Source organism: Pezoporus flaviventris, unplaced genomic scaffold, assembly GCF_033815535.1.
Source record: "Pezoporus flaviventris isolate CSIRO_AGI_PZ_B2104156 unplaced genomic scaffold, CSIRO_AGI_Pfla_v1 ptg000002l, whole genome shotgun sequence".
Taxonomy (NCBI): Eukaryota; Metazoa; Chordata; class Aves; order Psittaciformes; family Psittacidae; genus Pezoporus; species Pezoporus flaviventris.
The window spans coordinates 36,145,257-36,161,745 of NW_026892550.1; the positions used below are offsets into that span (position 1 = coordinate 36,145,257).

Below are 16,489 nucleotides of genomic sequence, written 5' to 3' on the forward strand. Positions count from 1 at the left end.
ATCTAAGAAACTATTTAATGAAGAGGTCATACTTTCAGACATGGGCTGTGTCTGCTTCATCATCCACTGAATGTGCATATGTGTGCTCTGATTTGAAAAAAGCAGTCAGCTTATCAGCATGGCATCCAGTGCTACATTTGCTGCTGTCCAAGCAGTAATGATAGCAAGCAAGAAAAGAACAACAGAGAAATATGTTGGGTTTTGTAGCTGGGGAAATAAAGGTCAAACAAATTTTTAAGCAGCAGCTTTTTTTTCCTGTTTTTTTTTAACCTGTCATTCTGTGTTCCTGACAATGTAGCACCTGGAAGAATCATTCCTGAAGTCGAGGAAGTTTCCTTTCCTACTATGACACAATTTCAAATGTCACAGAAACATTATAAAGTGTACTGTATTTTGAAGAAACTTACTACATTGTGCTGCAGTAAATTTAGATTCACTGCAGGCTCACTCTCCCTCGTATCTTTCCATCAAACACCCATCCCCCTCAAACACATACACATTTATTTTTGCCCACACCACCCACCTTCTGTCCCTGTACAATGAGATAATGCAACCCTCCTCCCCTAACTTTTGGTTAGGACCGTGCTCTGCACTGAGGCCTAGTGTCTGTCACCCCAGGCCATGTCTAGTGGAACAGCAAGAGAAAACCATCAAAATTGACACTTTCCCCCCAAGCTTCCTATCCTGAATACCTATCCTAAATCTGGTTCGACCTCTTCCTGTCAGGAACTACTGCCTGACCCTCCAGGCAACCACTTGTCCTGCTAATGTAATTTTTAATCAGTCCTTGAACTCTGTCTTAGTGTCTTGAACTCATAAAGCAATACGGCTCTGCTATTCTTAGTGATTCCTTTGAGCTTGCATGGCAGCCCTAGGTCCAGTACCAGGCTTCAATTCCTTGTGTGTCCGGGGTTCACAGAATGCAGTAGAATATTACAGTGAGCAGAGCAGAGTAGTTGATATTAAGTTCATGATGAAGAAGCTAATAATTCCTTAAGTCAGAGGACTTTAGACAAACTATTTTATTGAGTCTAGCACAGACATAGCTATCATACTTCTCTGAAAGATCCAGTATCTCTGACTCTGTAAGCCCACACTTTGCACTCATGGCTTCCCACCTGCTTTATAGCAAACACTTCTGTAACTTGAGCTGTGGGGATGACTACGGAAGTCTCTGGTACAATAATATAGAGGCTTTTGGTTGAGAAGATGCTTAATAAGATCTTTATTTTTAAGTGATCTTTTCCCTGTATAATGTGTGAATGTTTGTGTGGAGTAAATTTTCATTCCAACATCTAATAAATTGTTCTCCAAATAAAATTAGGCCAGAGAATATCAAACATTTACTGTTTCTTAAATGTGCATTTTCCGCCAGTGAATTTGGACATATAAAAATGATATCTGACACAAACATTGTGAAAAATCTTCCTGAACATGCCTGTAAGCTTTACTTTGCATCAGAACAGTTGTGCCAATTAAAGTCATGCCACAGCTTACCTGGATTTTACAGTACCTGGACCTACTGTTAAAATGTTAAGCATAAGGGTTATAGTAGTTGTCCTGGGTTCAGCAGTAGCAGTCATGTTTCTCCTTCATGGTAGCTGGTGCAGTGCTGTGTTTTGACTTCCAGCCTGGGAACAGTGCTGGTGAAGCCGATGTTTTCAGTTGTTGCTAAGTGATGTTTACCCTGACCAAGGACTTTGTGAGGCTCATGCTCTGCCAGGGAGGAGGGGAAGCCGGGAGGAAGCAGAGACAGGACACCTGACCCAAGCCAGCCAAAGAGGTATTCCATACCACAGCACGTCATGCCCGGGGTGGGGGGTGACTGGGAGTTACCCGGAAGGACACGGGCTTCCGGGTGGGACTTGTTTGTTGGCGGGTGGTATCGTATTCTCTTCCCTTGTTATTTTCTCTTATCATTGTTGTCGTTGGTGGTAGCGGTGGTGATCTGTGTTGTACATTGGTTGCTGGACTGTTCTTGTCTCAACCCGTGGGAGTTGTACTCTTTCGATCCTCCTCCCTGTCCCTCTGGGAGCAGGGAAGGGGAGAGCCCCGGGGGGGGTGGGGGGTGTGCCCTCGATTGCTCTCAGCCCGGCACCACTCACTGGGAGTGAGTGAACAAGCTGTCTGGCTAGGGTTTAAACCACGACAGTAGTCCGTCAATCTGTACAGTTTAAAATGCATCACTGGGGACCAAAAACGATCTGCAAACATTCTGCACTCCAGCTCACGGAGCAGGGCAACCAGTTCAAGATGAACCAGACGCTACTTCATTTCAGGGAGCACATAACAGGACATGGAGTATCCTTCCATAACTACATCACTTCATTTGAATTAACCACAAGAATCCTCAGTCTGACACTGAGGTCATGTCATCAGCATGTTAATAGCAGAGAAATTGTTTACTTCTTTACCTTTATATTGCAGGTTTCATACAAATGGATCTCCAAGTTAATAACAAGATAGAGGAAAACCATAAAAGGAATAACACGTATGTCTCTGAGATTAAAGATCGTCCTGAAACAGTCCTCTAAATACAAACTTCCCACAATTATGGGACATTTCAAACAGGCTTCTTTTTGCAACTTCTTAACAAAAACCCATCATATTTTTACAAAATACTTAAGAATTGCTTAATCTAAGGGGAAATGTGTGAGAATAGCTAATCTGGTAGTTAGAGAAATTTTTCAGTCAGGGTACTCCAAATAATTATTTGCCGAGCAAAATCACATTTATGTGAGACATGGAATCAACACAGGGCACTCATTCTACCATGCTTCCAGAGGCCACAGATGTAAGAGGTAAGACATACCAAAAAGGTAAGACATAGATTCAGACCAATCCAAGCAGCTGAGGAAACTGAACCACACTGGTCCTCTGGCTTTTTCACTGACTTTGTGAATAAGAGAGAGATGGCAAGTCCACCATCCTTCCAAGTTTCATGAATTGAACTGGCTAGCTAACTTCTTGTCTTAAGATAATTGAATCTATAGCTACAGTAGAAACTGTTGAAGCAGAAGCCTTTCCCAAGCTGATATTGATGATTTGATATCATAAAAAACAATCCTTTCTGTTTCTCCCTTTTGCCTCCATGAGTTTTCTCTCCTTTTTTTGTCATTCCAGACCAAACAGGAGTCTTCTTTTTAAAACTCTCATCTGTTAAATTCTTCCAATAGAAAGTTATTTCTACTTGGCAACAATTTCTAAAGAGTAGTTGTTTTTTTTTCTTCTTCAAACACTAATAAAGTAGGACAGGGACCCTAAGGTCAGCAGATACTAATGAAATGAATCAGGAGATATGCCTGAAATGAGACCCAGTGTGACACAGCTGCCTCCAAGAAAACCTATCACTTGAACAAAGCACAGTGGGACAACCTAGTATCTCAATTTCCAGTGCTGTTACCATGGTTTCTATAAAAGGACAGGAGAGCATCACAAGTATAGTCTGTGATGATAAAAAAAAATAAATAATATCTGTAACATGGGTGACCTGTCAAAGACTACTGTGACAGCTACTCGGGACTACTTACATTTGCCTGTGAAACAATGTGAATGGACAGAAGGTAAATCAATATATTCTAAATACACTTTCTAGCTATTGGATTTCCTCTGCCTTCCTGTTTTATAAAAAATTATTTGGAGAAACATGAGAGTAGCACAGTTAATACAAACTATTCCGCTGTTCTTGATAACCTCTTTAAAGACAGCCTGGCAGTCCAGGATACACTGTATGTTTCGGTCAACAGAATGGCCTCAGATCTGTTGTTTTAATTGCTGTTGAAACTCAGATTCAGCAAGATGTATGATATTAGTCATGGCTGACATACTACATTTATTTACTAAGCTTTACACTACCGGAGTTTGGAAGTAGGTTAGAAAGATCCTGAAGCTAAATGAATTCTGATTTCAGTACCAAGCTTTATCCAAATGCGCTTGACTCAATTCATCTATGTCATGAAATTCTATCTAGTTACAGGTCTACTGCAACACAATAAACTCAGTTTTCTAAATTAGACATGTTAGTTCTCATCAAGGTAATCCAAATACTTATTTTGCACTTGGAAAGTAACAGGACTTTACACAGGAAAGTAACATGTAAAAGCCAAGTAACTGATTTGAATACGCATGTCCACATAGCGGATATGAAGATATAACATGAGGATATAACATAGAGGATATGAGGATATAACGAAACCCCAGCATTTGAAAACTCCCTACATATTTTATCATTACAATACTTCAAATGCAATTGAAAAATCATCTGATTTTGAAATGCTGGTCTGTAGATAACAGCTCACAGCAGTGATTCACTGCCACTGAAAAGGGGTACTTTTGTCTACAAATTTATCTTTCCATTTCCATCCATTTCCCTGAGCTGACTCCAAGAGATCATACCTCCAGAGTTGACCAAACTTACTGATCTCAGCAGAAAATTATGCAGTTTTCTTTTTTCTGGATTAGTTCTCTGTTGGCTTATTGAGCTGAGCTCAACACTTGCACATGAAGTAAATGCAGCCTGAGAGAAGGAAAAGACTCTTCCACTTGGAAAAGATTTGAAGAAAGAAACAAGGTAGAACTTCATTCTTTGATGGTAGTAAGCTACCACACTTTCAGTGGGAGCTGCACTCAAAGTGATTTTTGTATGGCTTGTGGAGCATATCCTCATAACATAATTCTCTGTGAAAATATTGGGAATTCCTAAGGAAGAGTCTTATTGTACTAAATTAATTTTAGTTAAAAGACAAAAGCCAGTTTGACTGAAAGCATCTTGGTCATCAGTCCTGCACCCAAAAAGTAAGGAAGTATTGTATAAGGTGACTTGATGACTTACCTTAAAGGAGATTTCATACTGCTCTCCTCCCCATATTTCTAATCCTGGATCATAGCCTCCCAGCTCCCAAAACCATTTCCGGTTGACAGCGAATAGACCTCCAGCCATCACAGGAGACCTGAAGGATGAATAAAACAATACAAACAATAATGAAGATGTTTGGACTGTGTGTGTGTGCCTCTGTGAGTGTTTGTGTGAACTGCAATATTATGGAAGGCAAAGACAAAGAATACTGTAAACAAATGACTTTTACCTCTTCACCCCAAAATGTACTCTAGATGAGAAATAGTCAATGTGCTAGACACGTAGATAGACATAAAGCATTTGCTATGTTTCCCATGTTCCCCATGTTCCTGTTTATTCCATGAATAAACATGTGGAATTTATTTAAATTAACTCAGGCTTTTCCACAGATAATATAAAAAACTAATTTGATATTTAAAACTAGTTTTAGAGAATATTTAAGAAAAGCGCATTTAAATTTACAAGCAGGAATTTTTTAGTGGAGACTAAGTGTTTGGTTTTTCTTTTCCCTACCAAGACCATGTTTTTAATGCAGTAAATACATTGCCAGCTCTAAAGATTTAAATGTTGCTGACTGATTCCTTGAAGTTGTGGTGGAAGGGGGATACAAAGGGATCTACACTGAACAGGAAGGAAACAACAGGCTGAAGAAAGTCCAACTCAAATGTGCAATTCAATCAATGCAGGTCAACACTCGCCTTATGAGTTCTAGAGCAAGGGGGGGGAGAAGGAACACATTTGTGTTCACGGTGGGTCAGCAAGCTCCACACAATGCAACAGGGACCTGCATGGCTTCCAGGCAGTGCTTCCTTATCACAGAAGCAACATGAAACTGGATCCTATGCTGTATGCTTTGCCACACTGCAGCTCCTGAGGGAAAATTACCCCATTTAGGGGCATTTTTCTTCTGAATTACTATAGATGGTTTGTCTGGGGCTATGGAAGCAGACAGTACCATCCCTGAAGAATTGACTAGAAAATAAGAACTTCTCCCTTTGCCACTGATTCAGGATTTGGCAGTAAACTCGAGACTGGCTGGTATCACAGGAATCCATGCATAAGTTGGAATTTTATTAAAGAGGACATCAAGTTAATGGAATGACATCCTGCCATATTTTTCCTGTCATAACAATTTTTATATTGCTATATTTTATCCAAGCCAGTGGAGAAGATAAAACAGCAGGCAGTGTGTCCTCTGCCACCATTAGGATGCCAGTGAATCCTTATACGCATGAATGTTAGAAAAATGATTCTCTCATCCTCATTCATGGTAACAAAAAATGTTGCAGATATTTTACTTCTCACTTCTATACGATAGTCGTTAATATATACCCATTATATCTTTTAGATTGTATCTTATATTAAACTACCCATTCTCATGACTAGGAAGCTCTGTTTTGAAGAGATATCCTACTTTCCTTTAGAGATTATATTCTTAAAAGCACATAGAAGCTTTGTGAAACAAAGCTGCAATATTGTAATTGGCAAGGCCGTGCACTGTAACATACACCAAATGCTAATACTTTTTTACTTTTATTGACATTTCATCTCTCAAATATTGACTGTTCTTTCCACATATGAATAAATTAAATGGAGATTTTATTAAAAACCTTCCCCTGGGGATTCTGATTACTACAATACATTTTCAATTCATACTGAAGTAAATCTAATTACAACATGCCCTCTGTGACTTCAAGTTCTAAATAATCAAAACACAATGTCCTTTTCTAAAGATGAACTTGCATGGAGAATGCTTATAACTAAATTGTTACAGACAGAAGAAATGTAGTCCCAGAAATCACTGGGGAAATGCAGGATTTCTTTAATTTACTTAGGTACAATATCTTTCTCAAGCATTTCTCTTGGCACAGTGAATAGCCTCTGAAAAGCAATCCCTGCAGATGAATCAGATGGAAGATAAAGAAAAAACAGAGACTTCAAACTGCAAAATAATTGGCAGATGCTTACAAATGATACTTTATAACTAATCTGTAGATTTTCCAGTGCTACTACAGAATAAAGAACCTCCTTGTTATTTAGATGTGAAAGTTCAGAACATCTATGATAATTAGCAAAACTCCCAAACAATGACTGGAACAGCAGCAAACTCATAGCTCTTGAACTTACTTAAAAAAATTATAAAGAAAGAAAGAAACAGCGTGTAATGTCCCTTCATTCATTCTTATTCTACAACATGTTCTGACATTTGTTGTTTTGCAGGAAGAGCAATGAAGAGGACAAACAGGATGGCTTTCACTGGAGCGCGATGAGCAATAAGCTGTGCGAACCTGACCGCTTGGCACAGGATATGTATTCCACTCCACACCACAAGCCTGCTGAACAGGCTTTAAACTGTCTCCAATATATGTCCAGTCCTACAATCATGACTGATATGAAAAGTCCTTTTGTAGTCAACAGGAACACTCACACAGATAAGAACTGCACTGAGCCCAAAGGAGAAGAATTAATCTCTTGTATAACGGCTTCCGTATAGAAATGTCAAGTACAAAGCTATGCTTGTAGAAGGAATTTTTCATGAGATGCCCTACTCAGACACTTAAGCAATCACACTTGAGCTGCTGTAGCATAATATTATGTGAGTAATTATAGTGGGAAGCTGTAAAATATTTTTTGTCAAAAACTTAGAAGGACAAAGACTCCCAAAACATCAGAAAGGCTGGAAGGCTAAGGCTGCTAAACTTAAAAACAGTTATAAAAACCTTACACATGAGAAGTTCTGCACAGACTCACTGACTATAACTAAAAGAACAACATTGCAGGTAAAAGCCAGATGATCCAAAAGCGATGCAAGAGGTCAGACTGCTGTGCTAAGACAGTTTGTGGGAGTTCAAAAAAATACCCCAATAAAATTATGTTTTGCAATAAAAGCCAGGCTGAGGAAAGCAGGTAAATGGTTAATGTGAAAGATAGCTCACAAATTAAAAAGTGCACTAAAAGAAGTATAGCAGCAGCTTAAACTGTAGTCAGTGAAGAATTTTGTAACTTCTCGTAATTTACATGCAGAGGAAGAAAAGAGATAATCTTACCTATGAATTTTCAAGGTGAGAGAATGACATACACTTAAAAGGAACATGAAGTTACTTGCATTAGAAACAAATGTGGTATATTGCAAACAAATGAACTACATAGCAGGGTCTGGAATCATTACACTGCAAGAGTGACACATACAGTGGAACTAAAGGATTTGAGAAAAGGAAAGAGGAGCTTTGACAGCATGCAGAAAGACACTTAGGAAATGAAAATGGGAAAGCACTTGTGCTAGATGACGAGTGCAGTAGGTACGCTGATGTTGAGACTGGAAGATTTCCAATGCATGATACATCTATTCAGTGTCATATGATGAATGTTTGTGTCACCTGTTATTCAGTGTAAAGAATTTATTACACTGTGCATTGATTATTGTTAAACTGAGATGCTGCTGCATGCAGGGGTGCTTTGCAAAGCATAGGATAGAAATCATCTGCCTGAAACAGGTGAAATTTGGTCATTATAACTGTATCCAGTGAATGCCATATTGCACTATGCATCTCTTTGTATAATCCAGAATCATTAAAGGCTCTGTGCTGAACTGCTGAAGAGAAATGCATGAATGCCGGAAAGAGACATCCATCTCATGCAGGATATGTTAGACAAACTGACCTTCCGTGCCAAACCAACTGGCACAGCGTAAAAAACCTGGGGTAAATGTCAGCTGGGGAGTCAGCGCTGGGTCATGCCGACCTTGTGGAGTCAGGGAGGTGATAGACAAGGAGGAAGAGGCCACATTGCTGCTGGCAGAATGACAGTCCCAGAAATGACAGGTGAGCTACTGAGTGCAGCTTTGAGCTGGGCTTGAGCACTTTTTTTAGCAAATTTCAATGTCTTGTTAATCAAGGAGAGTGCCCCTCCACCCTACTGATACCACATAAGGGCACCTCAGAAGAGTGAATAAATTCAAATACCTTGTCTCAGTGGTTACTGCTCCCAGGGCTCTCTGCAGTGATTCCTGATACTGCACCAAAGCTTCTTAAAACAAATAGCAGAAGCTGACACTAATCCTAGATAATAAAAGGTTCTAACAAAACTAAAAACTGTACTCTGTGTATGTGTAATGTGAGAGACAGACTTGGTCACACACTTGAAGTGAATGCAGAAATAGAAGAAACTGAAATTAAGTTGCTCAAATGTCAAGCAAGTGATGTAGATTAATAAAATAATGACAAAACCCATGAAATTAAAGGTTGCGCCAGCTAAAGATAAATTGAGGGACAGATTATGTGCCGTGCATAGAAAAAATGTTGATGCAGCCAGAATGACTATGGATTAGACTTACTGATTTTTCAAGAAATAAAATAAAAAGCAGAATCTTTTATATACTTCACTCTAGAACCAAGTAGATTTAAAAAATGTATTTCTAAATGTACTGACTTTTTACTTTTAATATATCTGCAAGACACTGTTTTCTCTTCTATCCATTCTAACATGAGTCACCTCCATCTTTATAAACCATCAAAATTTAAAAAGTAAAACCTGTGACATTATCCTATAGGATTTACTCTTTCTTTTTTTTTCCCACCAAGAACAAGCGTCCAGTCTTTTGAAGAATTTCATCTTTGATGAATTTGTGCCCCTATCTGCACCAAATAGGTTTTGCAAATCACTGCATTATTACTTCCTTAGAGAGTCTAGAAACAGAATCTTAAAATATATGGCTGATAACTATGTAAGGAAAAGGTCTGTCTTAAAGTCAATTTGGTCCCCATAAGAACTGTCTCCACCCTGGTTTATTCACTGTACATTCAAACCTGTCACCACAGTACACTGTAAATTGCCAGCTTGGTTTTTTCCCCTCTGCTAATGTATGTAACTCTGACGTCCCAACTATTTACAGTAAGGTAACCCAGCAATTTTCACAAAGCGAACAGAAGCTACTGTCACACAAATTCAAATGTATAGAGCTGTATTCCATTTTGCAGACTCCTTCTATATATCCATATGGTTTCGGTAATCTGTATTCTCTTATTAAACTATTGTATAATTTTATTGTCAGTCTTAAGCAGTTGGGATACTCTTATGTTAATTTCCCTTTGCTACATCTTTCTAAAAAGTTGATAGGTTTAATACAGATGCATGCTGTCTCCATCTTACCTACCGTAAATATGCATGAATGTTTCATACATTTCTACTCACTGGCATCCAGTCAACTATTTTACAAGTGATAATTAAATTGTGAGATAACTGTCCTGTAAGAGGCAGAGCACTCTTGTGTTTATTTCTGTGCTAAATATTCTCCTGATTTTTTCCCCCAAACTTTCTAAAATACTCAGTCTAAAAGAGCACTCAACCACAGGCTAGCACAAAATAGATAACTTTGCAATGATAAATATCTTGCTTTTTAACCAGCTCCATTCAAATTCTATTCAATGTTGACAACAAAATTATTATCTTTTCCAGAGCAGAGCTGCATTCAGATTTAGCAGAGTTCCATTATGTTTTAAAGTAGTATCTTTCCTGGACAACTCAAATTTGTGAAATGCTAATGTGGCAGAAGAGTGGATATGTACCCAACAATACCCACTAGTGATAGTAGCAGCTTATGACAGGCTGTGACAAAGTCATACAAGCTTTTCCTGACGCGTGGCTACTTCCCAGCACAGAAGGCACTATTATGCAGGATAGAGAACAGAGCTAATTTACTTTGACTGGTACTTTTGGAGCCTGCATCTCAACCTAATCAACAGTCTCTCTACTAAAATCACAACCAGGCCTCATCTTGATGCTAAAAGTGGCAAATTTTTCATGACCAGCAGAGTTCAAAAAGTTTTGATAAAAATTTGCATTCTTATGTAGTAACTGTTGTTGGAGAGCATGACCAGTTAGTTTCCTTACATGAAAATTGTCTCAGTGACATTTTACACTTGAAGCTTAAAGTATAAATTTTTGGCATTTAAGCAAATATTCTTAAAAGTATGAAAAAGAAAAAAACATCAGGCTTAGTTTTCATGCAACCTATCAGTTCAAATCATAATTGTGCTGAAACATGTAGCCGCCAAGTCTATATGGGGACTTTCGAGTCCCTATGTAGCTATGTTTAATTTGTTAATGAAACTTTAGTTTGGGAAGTATTAAAATAGAACCCCATTCTTCTCCAATGGACAGCCAGAAAGTCAGCTGCAGAGAGTCAGTGACAAAGAAAGCTCTGAAAGAGCTTGAGGTTCAGTTTATAAAAGTATTCACTGTGATTTCATCACATGGTTTCTTTGCATATTTTTCTTAGCACATTGCTAAACTCCATTGAAAAAAACCCTGTGTTGTAAAAGAGTGATGAGTTCTTATGTGGGTAATGATGTTGAGGCCCATTTAGCCTCCCCTTTCATATTTAGAAAATTAATGAAGCTGTAGAAGAGGTGTGTAAGTTGGGTAGAGATGGAAACCTCTGAAAAGAAGACTTCCCCTACTCATAAATCAAGGGAAATCTATCTGAATTATTGCTAGAGGAGATCTACAAGATTCTAACTAAGAAGGCAAATAAGCAGAAACAAGCATTCTGAAGCCATCGTACAGTCAAAGGTGTTCAGAAGGATAAAACTGAGGAGCAAAGTAACAGCAAGTCATACTAAAGAGACCAGCAGTTTTAAAGACAGAGGCCTGAATGCTGTAAGCAGGAAAGGAGAGTTGGGAGCAGCACTTCAGCTGAGCCACATTCATGTCATGAGGGGGATGGATCTTGGAATTAGGAGTTAAGATGCAGCAAACCCCCCTTCAGCCTATTAGTAGGAAGTGAGTAAGAACTGCCAGGGAAAACAAAAAAAAGCCTCTAAGCAAAATTTGAAACAAGTCTATCGATTTAGCACCTTTTCATATTGAGGGGTTTCATTTATATTCAGTGTTGTCCCTTGAAGATGTAATATTTGAAACTTAAATGTAGAAATAAAGATTGATTAGAGGCAAAACATTATCAGCCATTCCTAAAATAGGAGCACTTCAGCCCTCCTGGGTTTTGGTAAGCGTCAGTTTGAAGCATATTGAAAACTAAACACATTTTAAAAAAGTATATAGTCTTTCTCAACATGTCTAGATTCTCAACTACACTAGATTCTGCATTTAAAGTTAACCCAAGATGAGGATTCAAACAGATAAGCAGTGTTTTGCAGAGCATAAGAATTTGGGTAGTGTAGGAAGTCACTCTGTTTCTGATTCTTGTGGAAATCCAATTATTTTGATTAGGAAGGTACAATGAACCTCCTACGATCATCTTTTGCCTCTGAGTTATTATGAAATATGAAGCTGGAATTTTAAGACAATGCCAATACTCTACCCCAAGTATACATCTTACTTTTAAACAGGAAAAATCTGTTCAAGCTAACAAGGAAATCCACGTCTATGGAACACTTAGGTACACGCAATCTCATTTGAGATTACACTTCTATTTTCAAATAAGGAACAAGGCCAGCAGCATATCTTTAAATTATCCATCCTGACTGCACAGTGACTCCATCATCACCCCCCTTACATTAGGGAATAACAACAGTTCCTTAAATTCCACCACTATCTGTTCTCTCAGAATATATAGGGACAGGAGCTGAACAAAATTACTGTCCAATTACTACGTTATCTTCCTCTGTTTAGATGTAGTGGTATAAACCAGGGAACTGTCTTCCATTTCCAGTGCTTACTTTTGCTTTATTGTTTTACTTAAGCCTAGTGTAGCATCATAAGTACAGTTTTCTCAATGAGAAATTTTAAAATAAAGATGATGATTCCTCTTAAAATGTTGCTTCTGGCCCAAACACAAGTTTTTATTTCCAAAATAGCCTTTTAATTCAGACCCCATCCTCCCAACAGGGATTCTTGGATAAATAACAAATCCAACTGGTAAGCAGTCTGCTACTAAAAGTTACAGGTTATTCTGATTAGCTCATTTGGATTACTATAACTCTATGACTTTGATGTCTATAACTCTAAACCACTATGTGTTTATTCTAAATTAAAGTAGATTTTAAAGACATTACAGCTCAGAAAAATAGTTCTGTATATAATATGCAAAAGTGACTTCACAATAGGATCACAAACTGCTCCAGGAACAGCCTTTTTTTTTGCATAGCTGACACCTTCCAGCACAACCTCACAAGCAGACTGGGGCAGCTGGACCACAGAGTGCTCTGGCAGCACTGCTCACCCTAGCCTCTGCTCTGCAGGCAGGACCAGTGGGGCTGTGTCCATAGGGCCTGTGTTGTTTCCTGTGCCATACGCACTCCTCCACAGGGGTTGCTAAAACAGCTGCTTGGATCTTTTATGGATGCCAGGTGAGGAAAAGAGGCCATTCTAACCCTCCCCCACTCCCCCTCCCCCCCCGCCTTTCCTGCAGTATTTCAGGCTGAAGCTTATTTGTACAACACTGAATGATTCAGGTGGCCAAATGTGATGAGTTAGTATTGAAGCACTGCAAGGAAATGGCAACCCGGTTTTCAGCGGGTTTTCTTTTTTGTTCACCCATTTCTGAGTTGCAAAATTTTAAATAAGGGGAAGGATAATCACAATAACCTGCTCCTGGCTTTTTAGCAGAGTCTTTTAAAATACTGCTGCCTAGCATGCTGATGGAATCTCCTTTTCTTCAGGGTCCCACAAACTACCCCTAGTGACTGATTCAAGCAGACAGAGCCTTTACACTAGGCTAAGTGGATGAGACACACAGTTAACAATATGGCCTGTGATCTGCCATGGAGCTGAGGATTCGGATGTATGTTATTCCTTTGATCAGTTCTTCAGTAGTACTGTCAGCAGCTGCCCCTACTCTACCTTATGCACACACATTGCTTCAAAGGCAGGCAGGAAATGGGGACAAAAGATAATTTTAGTATTTTATCTATGTCTGTCTTTGGGGGTTAATGCAGAAGCTTGAAATGATTACATGCTGACAGGGAGGAAGACTGAAGCCTGTGTAGCCAGGCCACTGGTACAAAAAGGAGGTCATCCATTTGCAAATGATCCAAGATTTCAAGACCATTATCATTCAGTTTTAGGAAGGAAAAAAAACCCGCTTCCTGAAGGGGCAAATATGCAGACAAATATATTCTGGGACCCTGGAAACGTGCTCTTAGATGTATGACAGCTATTTATTAAAGCTTTATAATTTGTTGTGCTATCCTATTACGAAGGGTAATGGGGAGGGCAGGCACTTCACTACAAAGAAATTGGATTTTTCCTTGTCTGCACCAGAGGCACAACAATATTTTCTTGTAAAAACCGTGAAACAGCGAAAGCAGTTTTTCAAAAATGGAACTGACAGAAAAAACACTGGAAAACACTTCACACTGAAGGATGAAGGAGCTGAAAACTGATGAGGTTGAGCACTTCATTGTTACATGACTGCACCTGCTTTTAATTTCATGTTGCTGTAAAGGTGGGCAGGCAGGCTGTAGAAACCCAGAGAAATGAACCTTCTGGTTTTATCACCAACTGCAATAAAATTATGCTGTTCGTCTAATTTCTCAGTCTTAAACCATGGAAAAATGGTAAATGTATGTTACCTTCATCACAGTGTTAAGCAAATACTACAGAGTATTAAGTACATTGCTTTCCTGCTGACTCTATATGATATGGTCTTCTGTCTGTTGAACAAATTATTTTCATTCACATTTTTTTAATGGATTTTCACATGGGTTTTTGATTAATGATGGATGTTGAACAGAAGTTTTCTTTCAGCTGCTCACACTGGTACCCATGCTTTTTTCTCAGTTAGTTCAGAACCTCCTAATGTGCTTGAATGGTTCAAATTACTCCTGATTTATTGAACTTTGCATTTGAAAGGCATCTGAACTTTCAGCTGTCATCATACTGCTTAATCAGCTAGCAATTCCTACCTAAGCTTTAAGGTCAGGTCTTACATGCATATGTATGGGGGCAAACAGCCAGGAGCTTGCTCTGTCCTATCTCACAGCTGGTTTTGCACTACCTTGGGACTGGAAGCTTTGCTGTGTTGGTGTGATAATAAGTACGTGCAAAAGCATAGCACATAACCCTGAAGTGGAGCTGACCTGAAGCGAAGCAGCTCATGAAATAGGTATGGCAACGTGTGGCTTTCTGCAGTAATACTGTAGACCTATATAAGACTATTTCTGTTCCATGAAAGCCAGTTCTGGCTTATGACCCACAAAGTTTATTTCTGATTGCATTTTACAGGAAAGAGAATTACCTATTTTGTTGCATAAGAACTTATTCAAATAATAATGAGGCCTGCTATTTTCATATAGCTGGAAGGTATAGTGCTGAGAACAGCAATAAGAAGGGGAGCTCTGGTAGCAATTCAAAAGCAGTTCCCCAGAAGTAATCCTCCCTCATACGGGATAGGGCTGGACTGGATACACAGTTGGCTTATGGGTGACTCACTGACAGAGACTGCAGTTCCTTGCAGGCATTCTGCCTCCCTGATGCAGAGGCTTACACAGTCCAGATATGTTTGTGCAGCATCATCCTACTGCCTGCCATGAGATAGCTCAAGGATCAGGAGGGGTTCCCCTAACCTATATGTATGCATGATGAAAATACTGCAAGAAAAAATTGAAAACTGAAAGTACTGGAGCTGCGTTAACCCAAATCCCAAGACTCCTGTTTATGCTTGCTTCCAGGAAACACCATTCTTTCACATTCATCCAGACTAATAGTACGCAGATAAAATAAATAATATGGTTATTTTAAGAAATATCTGAAGAGTTGAAGAAATCTGGGGCAGTCATCCCTGAATCATTTCCAAAAAACTGCTAGTGAAAATCCTATTGCTTCCAAATTAAGTTGGAAAGCACACAAAAAGCATATCAAATCCTGAACTGGCAGGAAGGTAAGGCAGACAGTAATAAGGACTCTTGCAACTAACATATAAAGGCTTTACTGCTAAGAGTTCACAAAACCCCCACCAAAAAAAAACCAAACAATAGTAAAAAGCTCAGAACATAAAAAGAAAATTCTTAAAAACAAAAAATCAGAATAATCTTTATTAGAAAGTGCAGCTACCAGCCCCAGTGAAACTGTCACTTCATCTGATCTGCTCCGTCACGGTCACATTCACCACCATGAACAAATGGACTCTATATTGTCTAAATGGGTACTGACAGATAGTCTTGTTAAATAGATGATTTTCATAGGAGGGAATTGGTAATACTGTTATCATTTTACAGACTACCCAAAGATGCTCAGTCCTTCTGATCCAACAGATTTCTTAGCTCCTCATGGAAACACTTCAAAGATTATCATCAGTGGCTGCCTTGAATCCACTTTTCCCCAGCTTCTCGGCCTCAAATGTGGAGGCTGTCCTTGGGAGTACAACCGAATCTCTCTAAGAGATCAAGGTGCTGCTGTACCTATGTTCAGTGCCAGAATGTAGGTGGGCTTCACATCTCAAGTCATCATTTTCCCTAGTGCATCAAACTGCTCCATCTGCCCAAAACCTTCTCACCACTTTAGCCCTGCAGGTATTTACATCACCTCTGTACCGCTCAGTAATCTACCCTTAATCTTTGAGACTGCCATCTGTTATTCAGTAGCAGGGTCAGCATGGATTATGCTAACTGAATAGAAGTATACCCACTCTGACCCTGACCTAGCTCATTCCCCATCTCTTCCCTGGGAAACTCCGCT

General features: G+C 39.1%; 1 protein-coding gene across 1 annotated transcript in view; it reads right to left on the bottom strand.

Moving 5' to 3' along the window:
- The window catches only part of GALNTL6 (polypeptide N-acetylgalactosaminyltransferase like 6), a 467,712-nt gene that overhangs the window by 42,907 nt on the left and 408,316 nt on the right, over nucleotides 1–16,489 (bottom strand). Inside the window, exon 7 of the mRNA XM_061475048.1 lies at nucleotides 4,832–4,949. Coding sequence (XP_061331032.1) covers nucleotides 4,832–4,949 — 118 coding nt within the window. The remainder of the gene's footprint in view (nucleotides 1–4,831; nucleotides 4,950–16,489) is intronic.